A 23,626-nucleotide genomic window follows, 5' to 3' on the forward strand; every position below is an offset into this window, starting at 1 on the left:
AGTTGCCTCCGTAGATGTGAGAATAATAATAGCTTTATTTATATCCCGTCATACCTGTCAATTCAAGACGGTGTACAAGAAGAGGTGCTGATAACAGCGAATTAACATCGGTTGGAATTGGGAAGGGGTAAGTGGGCGGTATTGTGGTTGGACAGCATAGGGGGTGGGAGGGGGAACGTGTAAGAAGCGTAGGTGTTGAGCTATTTTGGAGGTTCAAATTTGTCGAATAAGTGTGTTTTTAGTGATTTTTTTGAATATGTGGTACGCTAGTGAATTTAGGATTAGGTCGTTTAGGGTGGCAGCATCTCACGGGCCGCATCGAGGTGGAAGAAGATATCTTCTTTTTCAAGGGTCCCGCGGCAACAAGGGGGCATCCGTGGAAAATCAGGGGCGGGAAACTGAAATTCTTTTTCACTGAAAGGGTGGTTGATCGCTGGAATTGTCTTCCACTTCGGGTTATTGAGGCCAGCAGCATGCCTGATTTTAAGGCCAAACGGGATAGACACGTGGGATCTATTCACAGAGAAAGGTAGGGCAGGGCCATTGGGGTGGGCAGACTGGATGGGCCGTGGCCCTTATCTGCCGTCTATTTCTTTGTTTCTATGTTTCTATTTTTTTGTTTTTAAAAGGTTTTTAATTTACTTTTAAATGGCTTGATCACGCACCGGTAGGACGCTTACTGGTGCCCAACTTCCGCTGTCTTTTGCGTCTCAGCTTGTCCATGGTTCATCCAAGTTTCAAGTTTAATATAAATTTGATGGATCGCTTATTCAAAATTCTAAGCGATGTACAAATCAGTAAAATTGGGGACAACAAAACAGACGACACAAACTAAATCTTGTAAGACATATTAAAACAAAAGGAAAGAAAGGGAAGAGAAATACAAGTTGTTTGATAGTAAGTAAGACATATATGGGAAACTATACTGGGAAGGGAGAGATCGTGTACTTCAGAGAAGTAAAGAAATGCAATTGAAATAAGGCTTTCTAATTATCAAATGCATCCTTAAAAAGAAAGCTTTTTAATTTGCTCTTAAATCTGTCCAAATCACGTTCTTCCCTTAAATAGATAGGGAGTGAGTTCCATGTTTGGGGGGCTGTGACAGAAAAAATGAATTGTCGCCGTGTATTAATGATTTTAAGTGAGGGAATTATTAATAAATGTTGATCGTTTGATCTCAATAATCTATTTGAGGTGTAGGGAATCAGTAATTTATAAATAAAAGCAGGAGTTTTGTATAGCAAAGATTTGAAAGTAAGCATAGAAACATAGAATAAGACGGCAGAAGAGGGCCATCGGCCCAACAAGTCTACCCACTCGAGAACCCTCCCTCCCTGGTGTACCCACTCGAGAACCCTCCCTCTCTGGTGTACCCACTCGAGAACCCTCCCTCCCTGGTGTACCCACTCGAGAACCCTCCCTCTCTGGTGTACCCACTCGAGAACCCTCCCTCTCTGGTGTACCCACTCGAGAACCCTCCCTCCCTGGTGTACCCACTCGAGAACCCTCCCTCTCTGGTGTACCCACTCGAGAACCCTCTGTCTCTGGTGTACCCACTCGAGAACCCTCCGTCTCTGGTGTACCCACTCGAGAACTCTCCCTCCCTGGTGTACCCACTCGAGAAACCTCCCTCTCTGGTGTACCCACTCGAGAACCCTCCCTCTCTGGTGTACCCATCCTTTATGCATAGCTCTGTAAGCAGACTTAGTTTATACATTATACGGAGAGTGACTGGGAGCCAATGCGCTTTCTTAAGGAGAGGCGTCACGTGGTCGAATTTCTTAGCTTTCGTTATAAGTTTAATAGAAGCATTTTGAATAATCTGTAAACGTCTGATTTCATTTTGGGCTATTCCCTTGAATAGAGCATTGCAATAATCAATTTTAGAAATTACCAAGGAATGAATTAATATGTTAAGTGGCTTTGGACATAGAAATTTCGAAACTTTATCATCACTGCACACTCCACTCATATCATGTACACTTACACCCACATTCATGCTTGTAAGACCCCTGAGGAAGGCGTGTTTGTCGAAACACCTCTGTATTGGGTTTCTGGTACCTCCTCATACCCCACAGAATGAAAGCTATACCGGTACCTCTGCTGGCGACAGGATGGATTCCACCAGAAGCTCAACGAGTGGCTGGTAGTACATTGATGGCAGAATTCTGTCTTCACACAGCCGGACCGATAGCCGCAACGCTCCCAGCTTCCCCCTGTAACCGTATGCACAGCGCCATCCGTGTCCTCACACAGAGACAGCAGACCAACCGCGGGCAAACGGTGCGCAAACACACAGAGCAAGACAGACGCACAAAAGAAACAGACATATGCGTTTCCAGATTAGTACAGACACGGAAGCAAACGCGCACACAGGGCACATTGTAGCCACGCGGAGAGAGGAGCGCGAAGGCCGCAAGCAGAAACAGAGAGACACAGCGACAGTGCAGAGAGATACAGACACACACAGACACAAATGAGTTTTCAGTTAGTGCAGTTTTGACGTGAGCAGCGGGCAGACCCCTAACAGGCGCTGCTCATGCAACCCGCCATGTCTTCCCCAGATGTCTGACATTTTGCAATAAGTCAGTGGACACCAGCCCCTCAGTTCGAAAAGCTGGGCCCCCGCATTTACACTTACCCCCCTATTCTGTATATAGCACCCAACTTAATTGTTTAACAAAACCCATCGGTGCCGATAATTGGCAATTAACACCTCTTAATTGAAGCTAATTGGCACCAATTAGATGTTACGCGCACAACTCGGTAGGCGCATTCTATAAAGTGATGTGCCCAATTTTAGCATCTGTATCTCAAAAGGAGGCGTGGCCAGAAGTTAGGCGCAGTTATAGAATACGTCCGATCTGCGCACAACTTAGGCACAGGCATTTAGGCCTGGTTTTCTTTGGCCTAAATATTAGTCACGCTTATATCTGCTATACGGTGCGAGCCTCTTATAGGATCGTGCTAGGCGTCATTCTAGCCGGCACTGATTTCTTTACTTTGACAGGCCGAAGACAGGGTGCCTACATTTGGCAGCTGAAATCGGCACTCCATGCTATTCCCTAACGGGCGCTCATCTTTGGCCGCCCCATGACAAGAATATCCCCGAGCCCCGATTTTTTTTCAGCACCGATTTTTGAGCGCGGTTTCCCAAATCTAGCCCTATGCCACTTGCACGCGCTCCTTACAGAATAGGGTTAAAGTGTTAAACTGCCACTTACGTGCACCAGTGAACAGCTAGCTGCAAAAGTGCCAGCATTCTATGCATTCACGTGCACAAGTAGCGTGCAAATGTGAGAGTCCAGCGACAGAACCGTCCTTCAACTTTCTTAAGGTCATATCCCACCAACTAAGCGCAACACTTACTAGTTACAAAAACAAAACTTATAACATCAACTCCTCAGCCAGTGTCTCAGTAATTCCTTGGGTTAATCAGTCAATCAATCATTTATTTGCCTACATTTATGAACCTAACATACAGAGCTAGTGCTGAAAATCGGTGCCAAGTCTGCTAAATTCTTCCCCCCCCTAAATCCGCCCCTCTTGCCACCCACTTTTTACGATCCTGTATTTAGGAGTTCAGTGAAATTTTGAGAGTAAATTTAGACGCTCAGCCCTGGTAAATTTTCAAAGAGACCAATGGAGGTGCTTACTGCCTGATATTCAAAGCGATTTAAACATCCTGGAAAGGCTCCTGGCCATTTAAACCGCTTGTCCGATCTCAGTAAACAATAATAAACTACTATTAATATTGACAGGAGTCGCCATGCAACAAATAACTCAGAATTGGAAAGACTATACCAAATTAAATTATACGTTCTGGTGGAACTCTGTCTGTCATATATACAAAATGGAAAAAGTAATAGCATTACAACACGGGAACATTCATAATTTCAATAAAATTTGGCAACCATTGACTAATTATTCTAATGATTAGATTTCTTAGCACAATTATAATACTTATATAGAAAAAGGGTGGGACATGTATAATTTTTAGAATCATTAATTGGAAAAAGGGGAGGGATGTATAACTTTTGATTATATATAATATATACTGTTTATAAATTAAGTTGTATTAATGATAGATACAATGATATATAGTAATTAATTATATCACTTGAATTTCAACTATTGTAAAAATTGAAAAATTCAATAAATAAAATTTAAAAAAAAATAAAAATAAACTGCTTGTCCGAGACGAACTATGAAAATTCAGCAGCCTTTCACCAGTTAGTACCGCTGAATATTTGCAGTTGGCACCTGAGCCACAACCAGCTAAACATGTGGGTAGAGCTGGCACAAGTGCCGATATTCAGCCTTTAACCAGATAACTCCTGCTTTTATTTATCACATAAAAGCCGTCCTATCTTATATGGTTCAGCTTTTGCGGTTAACGGCTGTCTATTGCACTTAACCGCATACGTTTTAGCAGCGAACGCATGACTGGATAGTCCATGCTGGTGCCCAGACATGGCCTAGCACTGAACATCCAGGGATACAGTTAGTGGTGGACGTAGAAACGCTGCCCCCTGCTGGCTGAAAATCGTCCGGTTGATTCTCGAAGCGCGGGGTATAAATCTTTAAATATCCAGCCTGTAATTCCCTAATCTTGTTTTCAAGCTTTGTCCTTCTCTATGTCCCTCTAGCCCCATTGATTCCCACAAAGGCGGTCTCTCTGACTTTTTCGTCTTATTGAAAATGGGCGTCCTGCGGGTGCAGTGGAGCTTTTGCTCTTTGTTCTGAGCCTGTTCTTTCACCAGCTCCAGACGCCGGTGACTGAATCTCCAAAACCGAATATTGAGGCTGGTAATATGGAATGCACCTCCAATGTGGTCTTTTTGAGGGGTTCTGGGAAGTTCAGGGAGCCTATGCCCTGCTCATCTTTTTAACAAAGGATGTGATTGGTTTACATTTGTGACACTCCCCCAGTTATTTGGGGTAAATTGAGCCTGGCTCTTACACATTTACAACCAAAAACCGACAACTGGCAGAAAAATGACTTTGGAGAAGTGAAACGTGACTCTTAGGGTTTGCAGAGAGTGAAATTCAAGGGAGACGGGAGCACAGAAGTGACAGAGAGCGATACTATTAAACATGAAATTACCCAGTGTCTTCCTCAGGGTTGGCAAATGGCAGGAGACGAAACCAGCCTTTGGTGGCTGGGAATTTCTGAATGGTGTCCAAGGAGACCTCAACCTGTTTATTATGGAAAGAGAGAAGTGTAAGGTAGACAAGAGAAAATGACAATAGAAAAAAAAACATACGGTCTATCCAATCTGCCCATCCAAACCAGCAGCCTTCTTCTCTTTTAGAAATCTCCGGTGCTTGTCCCATGCTTTCGTGAATTCATCTTCCACCTTGTCATGGCTCTACCACCCTTTCCATCCATTAAAGAAATATTTCCTTAGATTGCTCTTGACTCTGCCTCTTTCACGTTTGGCCTCACAACTCCTTACTACAGAGCTAGCTTTCCAGTGAAAAAGGTCTAACTAGCTACTTATACTTTTATGGAGCCAGAGCACTTAGAGAGATTGTTTGCCCTGGATCGGTAGCATGGAGCGTTGCTACTCTTTGGGTTTTGGCCAGGTACTAGTGACCAGGATTGGCCACCGTGAAAACGGGCTACTGGGCTTGATGAACCTTGGTCTGACCCGGTAAGGCTATTCTTATGTTCTTACGTGTGCCAAGTATAGGACAATCAAGCGCCATTGTGACATCACTGATGAGGTTGGCTCTGAGGCACTGTGGAATGAGGCATTATGACATCACAATCTCAGCTCTGGAATGTTGCTGTCATTGGGGTTCCGGAATCTTGCTATTCTTTGAGACGCTAGAACGGGCTACTGGGCTTGATGGACCATTGGTCTGACCCAATAAAGCTATTCTTATGTTCTTATGCTGTTAGATAGGGAAGTGAGATTATTTTTGGGGTGTTTTTTTAATGTTAGAGGATTGCCAAGAATTTAACTAGCACAACACTACACTCAATGTATATGCCAAAAATCCTAAAATAGTAACAACAAAGAGGCTCAACCAGTCACAACAGGGTTTGGATGGGGGACGCCCAGGGTAAGCTACAGTCCTAGCCTGCAACAGCTCCACTTGAGAAATAAAGGGCGCTCTCAGTGTGAACCATCAGCAATGGGAGCAGAAGCTCCGATACTTCACTTCTGGGTTGAGGCGGGAAGCCTCCACCACCACACCATCATTGAGCCCCCTATGTGTATATAATGAAAAACACCTGCAATAAGGCCCTAAATAAATAATGCAATCTAAGCAACCCCGTGAGCAAATCAAACTCAAACGGTGGAATTATAACCTGAGCGACCCCCACACAAACCCTGCCAGCCGGAACCCGCCAAGCTAAAAATAAAGCAGTAAAAAACAATATCAAAAAATGCTCAAATTCAATCACAAATAATACTTATCTGAACCAAACTACCACGAATGAAAACGCCAGGAGCCAAAGCCTGGCTCCTGGCGTTTTCATTCGTGGTAGTTTGGTTCAGATAAGTATTATTTGTGATTGAATTTGAGCATTTTTTGATATTGTTTTTTACTGCTTTATTTTTAGCTTGGCGGGTTCCGGCTGGCAGGGTTTGTGTGGGGGTCGCTCAGGTTATAATTCCACCGTTTGAGTTTGATTTGCTCACGGGGTTGCTTAGATTGCATTATTTATTTAGGGCCTTATTGCAGGTGTTTTTCATTATATACACATAGGGGGCTCAATGATGGTGTGGTGGTGGAGGCTTCCCGCCTCAACCCAGAAGTGAAGTATCGGAGCTTCTGCTCCCATTGCTGATGGTTCACACTGAGAGCGCCCTTTATTTCTCAAGTGGAGCTGTTGCAGGCTAGGACTGTAGCTTACCCTGGGCGTCCCCCATCCAAACCCTGTTGTGACTGGTTGTGCCTCTTTGTTGTTACTAAGAATTTAACTAGGGCTATTATGGAGCAATTTAGATTTCTTGTATGTAATGTAATGTAATTTATTTCTTATATACCACTACATCCGTTAGGTTCTAAGTGGTTTACAGAAAATATACATTAAGATTAGAAATAAGAAAGGTACTTGAAAAATTCCCTTACTGTCCCGAAGGTTGCAATCAACCCTCAATTTAACAGATTTCAGATTTAACGGACAAGTCAGGAGTTCATCAAGTTATATGCAGTATAAAATGCCGGTGGCTATGTATTATATCATGACAGCGCTGACATAGATATTTGACGGTCACGATTACATTTCTGGTTTTTAATATGAAAACTGATGGTATTGAACTTCAACATATGATATTTAGGGTATAAGATATATATGTGTGTGTGTTTGTGTGTGTCTAGACAATATACAGTACATACATACAACCACCTTGCAGGATATACCAGAGCTGCTTAAGGTTGTATGTTGAGCCCAAAATACAACATTTAGAAAGCCTTCTGGGCACGAAACACCTTCAAAATCTCTTCTTTCTCTCAAGCCCTATTAATGAAGGCTAAAGAATGACACAGGGACAAATTTGTCCCCGTCCCCGCAGGAACTCAATTTTCCCATCCTGTCCCCGCAAATTTTGTCGTCCCGTTCCTGTAAATTCTGCCTTAACCACAAGCCTCGAACACTTATGATTTTAAAGTGTTTGAGGCTTGTGCAGATGAGGACGGAGCTTAGGCATTGGTGGAATGAGGCATTGTGACATCACAATCTCAGCTCTAGCATGTTGCTACTTAGGATTTTAAAGTGTTTGAGGCTTGTGCAGGTGAGGACGGAGCTCAGGCATTGGTGGAACGAGGCATTATGACATCACAATCTGAGCTCTAGAATGTTGCTACTTAGGATTTGAAAGTGTTTGAGGCTTGTGCAGGTGAGGACGGAGCTTAGGCATTGGTGGAATGAGGCATTATGACATCACAATCTCAGCTCTAGCATGTTGCTACTTAGGATTTTAAAGTGTTTGAGGCTTGTGCAGGTGAGGACGGAACTTAGGCATTGGTGGAATGAGGCATTATGACATCACAATCTGAGCTCTAGAATGTTGCCACTTAGGATTTGAAAGTGTTTGAGGCTTGTGCAGATGAGGACGGAGCTTGCAGGAATGGGGCGGGGGCAGGGACAGGAAAAGAAGTCACCGGGACGGGATGGGAAAATGAGTTCCTGTTGAGATGGGGACAAATTTGTCCCTGTGTCATTCTCTAGGCTGGAGCTCTTCAAGTGTCTTGTCACAGACAAAGGTTTGTCAGAAGGATAGGTAGGTCCAGGACAGCAGGTGGAAGCTTGTCGTACTGAGCAATGAAAGGAGCAGTGGATTAATCCTGCTCCCTCTCCCTCTCAGCCTCCTTGAAGGTCTTCCTGTTTCCCAGGGTGCATCTGGTCTGCACTCCTCCTCCATCTGTCTCTGCTTCCTAATGGTCAGTGCTCTGCCTTAGCTCTGCTGTAGAGAATAGAGCAGTGAATTTCAAATTGTGTGTCGTGGCGAGATTCCAGGTGTGCCGCTAGGGATTGAAGGACACATGACATAAACCGACTGTCACCTACGGTATCGGAGCCTCTTCTCCTCTTCACCCCCACACAAACCTGAAGGTTTAGTTCAGTTCAGTTTAGGGTGCATATGGGTAGGACTGGGCAGGCCTGGGGGCGGGTCTAGGGGGGGGGTCCAGATTTTCCGTTTGAAAAATCTGGTAACCCTACTCATTAGTAAGGTAATTAGAATATCCACTAAGGAATAATAGGATCAAAAAAATGTCAGCAATCACTATTTTAAAGGGCTCCGACGGGGGGTGTGGGGGGTTAACAGACATTGCGCTGGCGTTGTGGGGGGTCAACCCCCCCCCCACATTATACTTAAAACTGAACTTTTTCCCTAAAAAACAGGCAAAAGGTTTGGTTTCAAGTATAATGAGGGGGGTTACAACCCCCCAAACCCCCCACAACGCCAGCGCCATGTCTGTTAAGTAAAATAGGGGGGTTCCCCACCAACACCCCCCCGTCGGAACCCTTTAAAATAGTGCTTTTCTTCGGCGCGCCGTCAACCTTGCGCTCAGTTGTCTGCGCTCAGTTGTCGGCGCGCGATTTTGTCTATGAACCGTGGACCCCTTCTCTAGACTAATCCCTTCTACGTCATGCCCCAAAAAAATGTATGCCCCAAAATCTAGATGACTTCAGCCGTGTAACAAAGTACATCAAATTTTCAACGGAGCTGAGGGTATGCGTTGTACTGGGTGCAGCTCGTATTTTATTTTAATACAAGTGCATTGAGTTTAAGGCACTGGACATGACGTAGAAGGGATTAGTCTAGAGAAGGGGTCCACGGTTCATAGACAAAATCGCGCGCCGATAACTGAGCGCAGACAACTGAGCGCAAGGTTGACGGCGCGCCGAAGAAAAGCACTATTTTAAAGGGTTCCGACGGGGGGTGTTGGTGGGGAACCCCCCTATTTTACTTAACAGACATGGCGCTGGCGTGGTGGGGGGTTTGGGGGGTTGTAACCCCCCTCATTATACTTGAAACCAAACCTTTTGCCTGTTTTTTAGGGAAAAAGTTCAGTTTTAAGTATAATGTGGGGGATTACAACCCCCCAAACCCCCCACAACGCCAGCGCAATGTCTGTTAACCCCCCACACCCCCCGTCGGAGCCCTTTAAAATAGTGCTTTTCTTCGGCGCGCTGTCAACCTTGCGCTCAGTTGTCGGCGCGCCGTTGTCCCGCGCGATTTACTCCTGTCACCGGGGTCCGCAAAATCCCTCCTTGAGAGCCAAATCCAGTCGGGTTTTCAGGATTTCCCCAATGAATATGCATTGAAAGCAGTGCATGCAAATAGATCTCATGCATATTCATTGGGGAAATCTAGAGCAGAGATGAGCAACTCCGGTCCTCAAGGAGTTTTCAAGAGAAACTGATGCCTGAAACTGAGTTTTCAACTGCTCTTAAATTGAAACCGGTTTGACCCAACGGAGCATTCCACGGCAATCCAGAAAGTCATCGCTCTGGTTTCTGCATAATTCTCCTGCACTATTGGAATTAATAGCTTCCCCACACCCAGCTTTGAAAAGATGCAGAATTAGCCTTCGGGAAGTATTCTCCCAGTCCTGCTGTGGAAGAGATGAAGGAACAGCTCGGAGGGGTAGGATGTTACTAACCCGTCCCAGGAAGTCATTCTTCCCCACCATGTCCCAGTCCCAGACCTCCACACTGACAACAGATGCTTCCGACGACTCCGACACCTCGTCTGCCTCCAAGTACAGGTCAAACTCTAGCACCTCATCCCAGTGTGGAAAACGAGTCTTCTTAATAATCTGTAATGTTTGGGAACAGAAAAGGAAATATTTATTTATTCAATTTTCTATGCCGTTTTCCCGGGGGAGCTCAGAACAGTTCACATGAATTTATTCAGGTACTCAAGCATTTTGAGGGGATTAAGTGACTTGCCTAGGGTCATATGGAGCAATATGGATTTGAACCCACAACCTCAGGCTGCTGAGGCTGTAGCTTTAACCACTGCCCCACTCTAGAAATCAAAGTGTACTAAAAGTGAGCCAAAGTCTAGGACAATCAAGCCATTGTGACATCACTGATGAGATTGGCTCTTATTGGTGGAAGGAGGCATGATGACATCACAATACCAGCTCTGGTGATCAGAGGCCGAAACTTTTCATGCCATTTATTTATTCTGTTTTCTATACCGTTCTCCCAGGGGAGCTCAGAATGGCTCACAATCTATCTAATGTATCTGAGGCAATGAAGGGGATTACCGTGGCTTGCCCAAGGTCACAAGGAGCAGCCTCAAGGTGCAGAGCCTGTATCTTTAACCACTGCACCACACTAAGAGCAGCAGCAGATGTGGACTCAAGGATACAGAACATTTTAGGAAAAACATATAAAAATCCAGTGGAGAAAATGGCCATTTTCAAACCAGAAAAAGGTCCAACTTTTTGTTGCAAAATAGCCATTTACTAGAGGCTTTTGAGATCAGTCCCCCCCCCCCTCCCAATATTCAATGGGGCTTAACTGGCTGTAAACAGCTCCCATCCAGCTAAGTCCTGTTTGGCCTTTTCCACCAATATTCAGCCCAGTGACCGTCTATATTGCCTAACCTAGCCAATCACCACTGATTTTCATTGGCTGGCTGGCTTAGGCACACAGCCTTAAAATCAGGTCTATGTTTGGCTGTTAGCCTTAGACAGACGGCCAGACTTCAACCCGGATATTCAATGTCAGTAACCCCAGCGTTGAATACCCAGGATCGCCTCCTGAAGTTTCAATATTGGGCCCAAGTGTACATATATCTTTTAGGACTGTATTTTTTTTTGAGGGAAAAAAAATGTCTATGGGAAAAATGCATAAAAACTTTAGGATGTATGGGGGAGCCACCATTCTTAGTAAACTGGCCACAGAGAGAGTTACCAGATTTTTACTTTAGTAAAATCCGGACACCTAGATCCACCCCCCCCCCCCACCCTGTTATGCCCCAGTCCCGTCCCATTCCCACCCTAGCCCTGCCTCAGCCTCGCCCCCCCCCCCCCCCGTCTCCCCCTCCCCACTGCCTGCTCTCGTTGGGAAGGAAGGCATTCACACGTGCACGGATGCCCCCCTGCCCGAAACAATTTCGAGGAAGCTTTTCAAAACCCAGAGTGCCAGGTTTTGAAAAGTCATTTGGACCCCCGGACATGTCCTCGAAAAGGAGAATACATCCGGGGAAATCCGGACGTCTCGTAACCCTAGCCACAAACATCCCAGTAGAGCGTTGGGCCACTACAATGGACTTCACATAAAAGGTCCAGGTACACATCTCATCGTTACAATATAGTGAGCGACGGCTATACGCCCGATAGTATGACGCAGGACCTACATTTGTTGGAGCTTTGGTCCTCGACCTGGCAGCTGGGCTTCAACGCTAAGAAATGCAAGATCATGCACCTCGGCAGCAGAAATCCGTGCAGAACTTACACCTTGAATGGTGAGACCTTAGCTAGAACTTCAACAGAACGAGACTTGGGAGTGATCATCAGCGCAGACACGAAAACTGCTGATCATGTGGAGAAGGCTTCATTTAAGGCAAAACAGTTGTTAGGTTACATCCGCAGGAATTTCGTCAGCCGGAAGCCTGAAGTCATAATGCCATTATACAGAACCATGGTGAGGCCTCATTTGGAATACTGTGTGCAATTCCGGAGGCCACACTACCGAAAAGATGTGCTGAGGGTAGAGTCGGTGCAACGGATGGCCACCAGGATGGTCTCGGGGCTCAAGGATCTATCGTACGAGGAAAGGCTGAAAAATTTGCGGCCTTACTCACTCGAGGAACGTAGGGAGAGAGGAGACATGATCGAGACGTATCGAGATGGAAGAAGAGATTCTCTTTCTCAAAGGACCCTCAGCCACAAGAGGGCATCTGCTCAAACTCAGGGGCGGGAAATTTCATGGCGACACCAGGAAATATTTCTTCACCGAGAGAGTGGTTGATCCTTGGAACGAGCTCCCGGTGCAGGTGATCGAGGCAAACAGCGTGCAAGAATTTAAGAGCAAATGGGATGCCCATGTGGGATCCCTTAGAGGGTTAAGCCAAGGGAACCTGTCACCAGGAGTGGGATCCCTAGGATAGTAGACTTGGGGGTGGGTCAGCAGAGTGGGCAGACATCTTCTATGTTTCTATGTTACCCCTTTACATTGTATAGGGAGCCTCCAAAATCCACCTAAAGCCTACTGGACCCAACTGTACACCACATCAATAACTCTTACGCCTGTATGAGTCACCTATATCTAGGTAGAGTAGGTTTTTAGTGGGTTTGGAGAGCTCACACATTCCACCACAAGTGTTTTATTAGAGTAACATATGGACCTGGGTCCCCTTCATCGACCATTATGCTACTCTAAGCACCTGCTTGCTTCTGATAGGTAGAGTTACCAGTTGTCTGAAAAAACCCGGACATGTCCTCTTTATAGACGACTGTCCGGGTGCCCAGACAGATTTGCAAACCCCAGCAGTTTGCCCTGGTTTTGGAAAGCCTCAAGCTTGGGGCTGCAACTGGAGGGCCTTCCAGCAATGCGCGGATGCGACGTCATCGTGTCGCAATCAAGCATGCTTGGAGGCCCTGCAGATGCAGCCCCGAGTTTGGGAATAAAGAGACGAGGTTCACATGCAGGCGGGGCTAGGGGGCAAAATGGAATGTGACCGGGGGCAGAAGGGGGCGGGTATACATGTCCTCTTTTTTTTTTTTTACGGAGGAAATCTGGTAACCTTATTGATGGGATTGTCCATAACATCTGAAGCTGTCACACAGGCTGGTATGTACTGTTTCTTTCACATCTTTAGGGGGTGGGAAGGGGGGTCAGTGGCCACTGTGGGGAAAAGTGTGTGTGTTGGGAGGGGGGGGATCATGCCCTAATTCCTCCAGTGTAGAGATCTGCATGGGAGCGGGGATTGCGGGAATCCTGCGGGTCCCACGGGGTTCCCACGGGAATCCCCCCCTAACCCACGGGACTCCCACAGGGACCCCCCTCTAGCTAACGGGACTCCCACGGGGATGGAAGGCTTTGGAAGCAGGGTTCGTCCATATAATATAATGGACACGTCAGCCTTAGTAAAAGAGGGGGTTTATAAGTTAATTACCTGAACAGGAAACAAAAAAAGGGTTCCACCAAAGAGATTCCACAAGGAAAACAGCAAAAGAAACTGTGGAATTGATGATCCTGTCAGAAGTAATTGCTGCTTTTTATGGGGACGGGCGGGGATGGAGGTAATTCCTTGCGGGGATGGGTGGGGACGGAGAGGATCCTGGCGGGGACGGAGAGGATCCTGGCAGGGACGGAGAGGATCCTTGCAGGGATTGTGGGAACGGAGAGGATCCTGGCGGGGACGGGCGGGGACGGAGAGGATCCTGGTGGGGACGAGCGGAGACGGAGAGGATCCTGGTGGGGAAGGGCGGGGACGGAGAGGATCCTGGCGGGGACGGGTGGGGACGGAGAGGATCCTGGCGGGGACGGGTGGGGACGGAGAGGATCCTGGCGGGGACGGGTGGGGACGGAGAGGATCCTGGCGGGGACGGGTGGGGACGGAGAGGATCCTGGCGGGGACGGAGAGGATCCTGGCGGGGATGGGTGGGATTTCTGTCCCCGTGCAACTCTCTACTCCAGTGGTCACTTGGTCAGTTTGGCACTTATTAATTTCTGAAACATGTTTAGCCTCAAACATTCAAATTGTGCCCTGGATGTTTTCTACAATTAAGGCCATTACTGGGCAGACTTGCACGGCCTGTGTCCCGTATATGGACATTCAGTCGAGGATGAGCTGAGGAGGGTTTTGATGGCTGGAATGGTTAAGATAGACCGGAGTGAGCTTAGACAGAGACGCCATGGATGGAACCTACAAACACAACCGGGCAGGGCTCTGGGATTCTAGCTCATAAATATCTAAGAAAAAGGACCATGGAGCATGTATGGTTGGGCAGACTAGAAGGACCTAAACCTGTCCTGGGGGCTTCCTAGCCAGTCAGGTTTTCAGGATATCCACAATGAATAATCATGAGACAGGTAGGTTGCATTTCTCCAACTCCCTTTACTGCCACATCCAACATTTCTCCCTCTCTTAGCCTCCAAACTTTGTGCAACATCTTTTGCCCCTGCCCACTAGCCCCATGCCAAACATGCCACTTCTCTTCCTCCATTCCCTCCACCACCGTGCCCAACATTCCTCCCTCTTGCATCCCTTTCCATCTGTCCCACTGTTTCCTCTCCAGCACCACATTCAACATTTCTCTCCCTCCATATGCCCAAATCTCCTCTTTCTTCCTTTCCCCATGTACACCATCTCTTTCCCTTTTCCACCTGTGTTCAACCATTTTCCCTTTCTATTCCCACCTCAGCATCTTTCCCTCCCTCCCTCCTTCCATCCTATGTCTGAAGTTCATGCCCCTTCCCTCCTCCCGTGTCCTAAGTTCATGCCCCTCCCTCCCTCCTTCCTTTTGTCATAAGTTCGCACTCCCTTCCTTGGCTCAATGCACTCTTCCCCTCCCTTCTGTGACCCAATGCGCCTTTCTCCCTCCCTCCCTCCCTTGACCCAAGTTCATGCCCCCTCCCAAGGATGTGTACCTGTGCTCTGGCTGGCTCTAAGACATCCAAGTAGGCCTCCTCCTCCTTCCTTCCAGCCACACTTCTGTCTTCCTAAAGCCACAGCAGCAGAGTATGGTCCTGGTGTGCTGACTGCACGGCCTGCTACCAAAAGGTGTGCGGCTTAGAGGGAACATTGCTTTCTAGCATCTCCCTTCCTTGTTGCTTACTCCACCCTTGTAACCCAGCATTTCCTTCCTCTCTTTCTCTCTCTCTCCCTCCCTCCCACCCACAAGTCCAACATCTCTTCTTTCTGCCCTTCCACCCCCCTCCTCCCAAGTCTGACATCTCTCCTCCCTCCTCCCTTCTGGCCCCCAGTCCCTATCCCCTCTGCCTTTCCCTGTCCATCTTTCCTCGTCCTCCTCTGCTCTCCCTAAGTAGTCCACCTTTCCTCCCCCTTCTGCCTCCTCCCCTGAATCTCCTTCCCTATCCACATTTTGCTCCCCACCACATCTGTGCCTCCCTCCCTTTCATCCCTTCTACCATCTCTCCATGATCCCCTCTGATTTCCCCATGTCCTTCTCTTCCTGTCTTGTTCCCTCTATCCTCCTCCAAATCCATCTCTCACTGTACCCCTTCTACCCCCTCTGCCACCTCTCCCTGTGATCCTTCTACCCCCCTCTGCCATCCCCATGTCTATCTCTCCCTGTCCTTCACAAATCTGACATCTTTCCCTCCTCCCCTTACCCCATTCCTGTGTCAAATCTCTCCCTCCTTCCCTAATTTGATACCAATATTTCTCCCTCCTCCACTCCCTCTCTCAAGTCCTATATCGCTTCCTCTTTACCTTCTACCCCTCCCCCGAATCTGGCAGCACCAGGCAGCATTCTGGTGGAAGCGGCATCTCGCTGCCGGCCAGCGTACCTGCTGGTCGGCTCTATCTGCTACAAACCTTCCCCGACATCTAGTCCTTCCCCTCCCCTCCCCCCACCGCACATCTACTTTACATTTCGTATAAATGTTGCTGGGCGGAGGAACCGATTTTTCAACATCGCCTTGCCACCAGCCATCATCTTCTCTCCACTGTGCCCCACCCTAACAGCTTCCTGTTTCCGCCGGGGTGGGCAGTGGAGAGAAGATGCCAGGCGGCAGGGCGGCATTGAGAAATCGGTTCCTCTGCCCAGCAACGTTTAAATGAAATGTAAAGCAGACCCGCGGTGGAGGTGGGGGGGAGTGGTGAAGGAGTAGATGTTGGGGAAGGTTCGTGGCAGAGAGAGCCGGCAGGCAGCAAGATGCCGCTCCCAGGAGAAAGCTGCCTATGTAGATAACCGTCGGTCCCGTTACCACAGGGAATTTAGGGGGGGCATGGACCCTGTGCCCCCCACAGCACCACACCTCCTCCCCTGTTCTAACACCTATGGCTTTATGGGATAAAGAGTTTGCCAGTTTGATGGTCAACTCTGCCTCTTACCAGCAGTTCAGGAAACTACTGAAAACGTCTTTATTTAAAAAATTTTTGTAACTTGGGGCTCCTTTTATGAAGGCGCGTTAGGGCCTTAACACACGGAACAGCGTGCGTTAAATTGCCATGCACGCTAGCCGCTACCACCTCCTTTTGAGCAGGCGGTAGATTTTCGGCTAGCGTGGGCTAAAACGCTTAGCGCACCTTAGGTTGTTCGTTTCCATTGTCATGGTTTTAATTTTTCTCTCAAGGTCCTGCGCTATAGAAATACATTTTTATGGCATGTTATGTTTTTCTCATTCAAAAGTGAGCCCCTTAGTTTTGAAAACAGATAGTTCGTCATTAAAGTGGCCCAGAGTTTTCTTCAAAGCCCAGACCGTACTGCTGTCCCCACTGCTGAGGACCTTTGGTGCGCTTTTCAATATCAAACTCCTGAGATACGAAGAGAGGAGTGCGTGACACGTGCATACACGCTGGTTGTCCATAAACGGTCCCCGTGCGGGCTCCCCTGGAACCGGTTTCAATCCCGTCTGAGCGTACCTTCACAACCCAAGAATGTTATGAGCTGAAACAGCCACTCGTTTTGTAAACACTTGTTTGAAACTGGACAATAGTTCAACCATGTTTCAACAACAAACAGAAAGCACTCCAAAAGACGGGAAAGTCAACGTGTGAAAGTCAAGCTTCGGGGTCTGCCAGTCTGCAGTTCCGATTAACAGATAGGCCACATTTAACAGACACAAATTTCAGTGCCGGCTTCCTCTGCAGTGACAAATAATTGGGATGTAGCAAATATGTCCTTTTACTAAAGACTAGCATCACGCCACAATGCAGAAAAAGAAAGAGATGCTCTGAAGGACCATTTTGTCTGCTCAGTTTCATTCTTCTCGTATCATCACACCGCCCGAGATTCAAAACGTTCACCGTGGCTGGGCTGGAGAGGCTTTGCTGAGCAACCTAGAACAGTGTTCTTCAACCGCTGGTCCGTAGACCGGTGCTGGTCCACAGAAATTTTCTGCCAGTCCAAAGAGCCGGCACGTCCATTGGGCCCAAGACAGTTTTCTTCAGCACCCGGTCCACGGTGCGATCAACGTGGCGTCTTTGGGCCGGCTCCCTGAGTGCTGCAGTGCACAAAGCCGTGGGAAAAGGCTCCTAAGCGCGGGCCTGCGCCTGAACCGGAAGCCTTCTCTCCGACATCACAACATCAGAGGGAAGGCTTCCAGATGAGGCGCGGGACGCACGCGAGGAGCCGCTGCCCACAGCTTTGTGCAATGCAGCGCTCAGGGAGCCGGCCCGAAGACGCTGCATTGATTGCACAGGGTTCATAGACAACGGCGCCAAAGACAAAAGCGCGCGCCGACAATTGAGCGCAGCACGTGCAGCCGCGCCGCTCTAAATTACAGTTTTTAGGTGCTCCGACGGGGGGTTTTGTTGGGGAACCCCCCCAGTTTACTTAATAGACATTGCGCCGGCGTTATGGGGGGTTGTAACCCTCCAGGAGAGGTTCTTGAAGATAGGAAGTGAGGTAAAATGAACAACTCAAACAGTGTGCAATCCTCACTCAGCAGGATAAACCATTCAAAACAGAACAGACCAACTTGTGACGTTCTTCAATTTTCTTTATTCAAAAACTTTTCTTTTTTCTTATCATTCTTGCTCCAATGCTCAAATGCCCGACGGGACCCGTTTCGCCAAACTGGCTTTATCAAGGGTTCCAGCAAGGAGCACTGTACACAATACAATCAATTAAATTAAAGAATTAATATACATATTATCATAAATTTATATAACATCCTGAAAAACTGCATTTTAACTAATAAAATGTATATTGAATGTGCAAAAATGCAAATCCCATATAAATATTTAAATTAATAATAATAATAATAATAATAACTTTATTCTTGTATACCGCAATACCATGGAAGTTCAATGCGGTTAACAATAGAAGAGACTGTACATTTACAGCGATGATACATATTATAGTGTTGTTACATTTACAGAGATGTTACATAAATAGCGGTAATAAAAAGGCATATACTAAAGAAGAGACAGTACGTATATAACGATGTTACATGTTATAGCGGTGGTAAATGGAGGCAATGAAAAGGCAGGGCAATTAGGTAAAACAGAGATTGAGAAAGAGAGGCCATAGTGGCTTGGGAGGGGGGCGTAGTCAGAGGGAATGGAGGCATGTCGAGGTCAGGAGGGTGCAGGGAAGGGGGGAAGGCAGCGTTAGCGGAATTTGTCGAAGAGGTAGGTTTTTAGTGACTTCCTGAACAGGTGGTAGGGCGGGGAGTTGGAGATGAGGGCGGTAAGGCAATTGTTCCATTTGCCCGCTTGGAATGCTAGGGTTCTATCAACGAATCTCTTGTAGAGGCAGCCTTTTAGGGAGGGAAAGGTGAATAGGTGGGCGTTTCGTGTGCGAGAGGGGCCTGCTATTTCAAGGTGCTCAGACAAGTAGATTGGGGAAGATCCTGTAAGAGTTTTGAAACAGAGGCAGGCAAACTTAAAGATGATCCTTGCCTCAACTGGAAGCCAATGGAGTTTGGTGTAGTAGGGGCTAACATGGTCGTATTTTTTGAGATCATAGATGAGGCGGACGGCCGCATTTTGGACTGTTCTAAGACGTTTGATGGTATTTTTATAGGATCCCAGGTAAATAATGTTGCAGTAGTCTAGTATGCTTAATACCAGAGATTAATCTATTACTTATCATTCAAATTCATTTATCATTCACAAATCAATACATGCCTTCATGATTACCTCAATGAATATTCAATAAATACCTCCCTGAACACAAACAATGATAAAAAGATAATAGAAACCAACATATTTGATGTATCCATAGTCATATATTATACAACTCATTTGTGATATATAAAAAATTAATTAAATAATCAAATAATTATTTCATATACATCACTAAAAACAAATCGTATGTACAAATACAAACTTTAATAAATGATAATCCACCCATAGAAATTTGACATTCTTAAAACACAATCTATCTTAAAACATATTAGCTATTAATTGATGAATAAATATAATCAATCATATATATATTCTTACACGTCACAAGTTGGTCTGTTCTGTTTTGAATGGTTTATCCTGCTGAGTGAGGGAAAAAGTGAAGTTTTCAGTAAAATGGGGGGGGTTACAACCCCCCACACCCCCCCACAACGCGTCACGATGTCTATTAAGTAAAGTGGGGGGGTTCCCCCCCACGCCCCCCCGTCGGAACACTAAAAACTGTAATTTAGAGCGGCGCAGCGGCGCGCGCTGAGCTCAATTGTCTGGGCGCGCCTTTGTCCTGATACCATCGCACAGTGGACCGGCCCAAAGATAACACCGGGGAGCAAGCCATAAGGCAAGGCACATGGAGGGAGAGACAACGACAGTGGGGGAAATGCTTTTATTTTTTTATTTAGTGATTAATTTGTCTGTTCAGGAAGAAATGCATTTGTTTCTTTTCCTCTGGGGTTGTACTGCTTGCAGAGTCTTGCATCTTAAGGGTTCATTTGTATATATTATTTGTTTATATCACACAGTTCTGCACTGTCAATTTGCTATCCAACTTGTAAATCCCCCTCGGAATCTTTCCAGCTATATCTCCTCTGTTAAAAAAAAAAAAAGTGTATCTCAAGTAATGTAATGTAATATATTAGTACTTTTAGTTTTTGGTCCCGTATTCGCATAGGGGTTATCTATGTTCTGGTAGGAATGAATGTTGAGAAGCATACAGTGTGCTTTGTGTAGTTTAATTTTGTGGTTCCAGGTAGGCAAATGGAACGACTGGCTTAGTAACGTTTTGGCGCTCTCTTCATCCTACTTCAATTTTAGAAAACTGGTACAAACGAGTTTGTTCAATCGATCTGTTAACTACGAATCTACTCAGCACTGCTTATTCAATCCAGTAACCCTAAGAACTTTAGAGCTTTCTATTCTTTTATTATGGAAGATTGTATTGCTGACTTTGATTGTAACCTCTTCCTGATTGTCCAGCACCTCTTCCTGTAAACCGCCTCAAACTTCTATGGCTTTGGCGGTATATAAGAATAAAAATTATTATTATTACTATTATATTGTGTGTATATATGAAAAATGAATAGAAAAAATGGAGTTACAATTAGTACTATTATGGGGGCGGGGTCTAGGGCGGAGATTGGATAGAGATGGGCGGGGTCTTGCCCACGACTTAGCCCACTGTTCTTCAACTGCCAGTCCGCAGACCGGTGCCGGTCCACAAAATAATTATTTTATTTCCGCCGGTCCATAGGTGTCAAAAGGTTGAAGAACGCTGACCTAGAACATGATTTTCAGCAACACTTAATCAGTTATTGATGGTGTCAGGTCAAAAGCGCGCTGGGACAAAGGCGCGCCCAGACAATTGAGCGCAGCGCGCGCCGCCGCACCACTCTAAATTACTGTTTTTAGGGCTCCGACGGGGGGGGCGTGGGGGGTAACCCCCCCACTTTACTTAATAGACATCGCGCCGCGTTGTGGGGGCGTTGTGGGGGTGTGTGGGGGTTGTAACCCCCCACATTTTACTGAAAACTTCACTTTTTCCCTGTTTTTAGGGAAAAAGTTCAGTTTACAGTAAAATGTGGAGGGTTACAACCCCCCAAACCCCCCATAACGCCAGCGCGATGTCTATTAAGTAAACTGGGGGGGTTTCCCAACAAAACCCCCCGTCGGAGCCCCTAAAAACTGTAATTTAGAGCGGCGCGGCGGCGCGAGCTGTGCTCAATTGTCGGCGCGCGCTTTTGTCTTTCGCGCCGTTGTCTATGAACCGTTATTGACGCTGACTTTCATTGCTAGGGTTACCAGATTTTACGTCAGCAAAATCCGGACTCTTCCTAGGCCCTCCCCCAGGCCCACCCAGTTCCACCCATCCCTGCCCTGTTACACCCCACCTCTGCCCTCAACTCTGCCCCCAGCCCCACCCTCCATTGTCTGTTCGTCGGGCAGGAAGTGCGCGTGACGTCACCAGGTTGCATGCGCGGATGCCCCCTCCTAACTGGCTAGGGGCGGCCGGGGGCAGTGGCACCCCTGAACCCCTCCTGCTCCTTGAGCGCCCCCATGCCATAATCGCGCTCTCCCTTCCCACCCCCGTATCTCTTTAAATCAGGGGTGTCAAACTCAATCACATTAAGGGGCCGAAATCAGGTTTCAGGTTTATTTAAAAATTTGAAATTCAAAGCGATATTATAAAATATAAAAACAAAGTATAAAAAGAGCGCACGATAAAAACAAATGACAAATAATGCGACAAACATTCAAACGCACTGACAAACATTAACTTACCAATACAGGCTAAGTCATGGGCCAGACCCCGTCCCCATAATAATACTAATTATAACACCATTTTTCCATTCATTTTTCATATATGCACACATAATATAATCTTATTAACACATAATGATTAACCACAAAATTAAGCTACACAAAACACACTGTATGCTTCTCAACATTCATTCCTACCAGAACACAGATAACCCCTATGCAAATAAGGGACCAAAACCTAAAAGTACAGTGGTGCCTCACACAACGAACTTAATTCGTTCCAGGAGCAAGTTTGTTATGCGAAAAGTTCGTTATGTGAAACGCGTTTTCCCATAACAATACATGTTAAAAAAAATAATTCGTTCTGCAGCATAAAATATGCTAAGATGACATAAAAAAAGATAAATTTGTCAAAATGGTGAAAATGGTGGTCTTGCTGAGGCCAAACTCTTTGACGAGGTCACACTGTTTGACCCCACATTCACTCCTTCTAATTATTTCCCCTTTCATTTCAACAGAAATCACCTTCCTGCTTTTTTTAGAAGCCATGATATATAAAAAATATTGAGTTTATCTTAAAAGGACGACTGTATACAGTGAGAGAGGGCAGTTAAGCGCAGTGACTAACGACTGCCTGCGCGGAAGGATGCAATACATCGGCAGCTCGGGCGACTTCGTTGTGTGAAACGAAGTTCGTTGTGTGAAACGAAGTTCGTTGTGTGAAGTTCGTTGTGTGAAACGAAGTTCGTTGTGTGAAGCGTTCGTTGTGCGAGGCGTTCGTTATGCGAGGCACCACTGTACTAATATATACAAACCAAGCCCTAAGATTCAATATTCTGCCTCCAGAGAAAAAGAAACAAATGTATTTCTTCCTGAGCAGTGCAAAAAATAGACAGTAGATTAAAATGCTCAAAATTGACACAATTCTGACACTAACTTGAAAATAAAACCATTAAGCTTACCTCTGTTGTCTCCCTCCCTCCATGCTGTGCCTCCCTCCAGCGGGTGTCCAACCTTCTGGCCGGCTCCAATCTGGCCGTTTTATGCGGCCCGCCGTCCAATGCCCCCAGTGTTACCTTGTGGCTGGCTCCCTCCTCCTCCTCACAGCCGTAATGCGCACGGAGCCGCGAGCAGCGGCTCCTCGTGCGTCCTGCACCTGAATCGGAAGCCTTCTTTCTGACATCGCAACCTCAGAGGGAATGCTTCTGGATGAGATGTGGGACACGCGAGGAGCCGCTGCTCGCGGCTCCGTGCGCATTACGGCTGTGAGGAGGAGGGAGCCGGCCACAAGGTAACCCTGGGGGCATCGGACCGCGGGCCTCATAAAATGACCAGGCATTGGTTTTCCCTCTGCCCCTGCAACCCAGAAGTGATTTCAGAGGGAGCCAGGCCGGCATGAGCAACAGGCCAGAGTATTTGCTTGTGCTGGCAAGATTTTAAAGAGGTACCGGGGGCAGGGGAGGCGTAGAGGTGCCAGTGCCCCTACCGAGATGGCGCCTGGGGTGGTCTGCCCCCTCTCCCACCCCCGCCCTTACTATGCCACTGGCCGGGGGTGCAGCATAGTTGAAGACAGAGGAGATACAAACACACCCTGAACGTTCGCTTCCATTTTCACTCTGCAGTATCCAACCAAGTAGTTAAACAAAGGTGAATTAAAAGGCAAAGAGCAGAAAGGGCTGACTTTACAGGGCTAATGCTGGAAAGTTTTCTATAAATAAGGTCCAATGTGACTTCTTTTTTATGCTCTAACAAATGCATTCGCACTGCCTGGCATGTCCTATCCTCCGGGATCCTTATCACACCCAACTTTTTTGTTGATTCAACTTTAGCACGTTGTTTGATGTCAT

The 23,626-nt window shown here is 46.7% G+C and overlaps 1 protein-coding gene across 3 annotated transcripts in view; it reads right to left on the minus strand.

Moving 5' to 3' along the window:
• The window catches only part of RASAL1 (RAS protein activator like 1), a 242,943-nt gene that overhangs the window by 137,752 nt on the left and 81,565 nt on the right, over positions 1-23,626 (minus strand). For all 3 annotated transcript variants that reach the window (XM_033956050.1, XM_033956049.1, XM_033956051.1), the window contains 3 exons: positions 10,129-10,284; positions 5,108-5,199; positions 2,099-2,216 (listed from right to left, as the gene is read on the minus strand). In XM_033956050.1, the coding sequence (XP_033811941.1) occupies positions 2,099-2,216; positions 5,108-5,199; positions 10,129-10,284 (366 nt within the window). The remainder of the gene's footprint in view (positions 1-2,098; positions 2,217-5,107; positions 5,200-10,128; positions 10,285-23,626) is intronic.

This window comes from Geotrypetes seraphini, chromosome 8 (assembly GCF_902459505.1).
Source record: "Geotrypetes seraphini chromosome 8, aGeoSer1.1, whole genome shotgun sequence".
Lineage (NCBI taxonomy): Eukaryota > Metazoa > Chordata > Amphibia > Gymnophiona > Dermophiidae > Geotrypetes > Geotrypetes seraphini.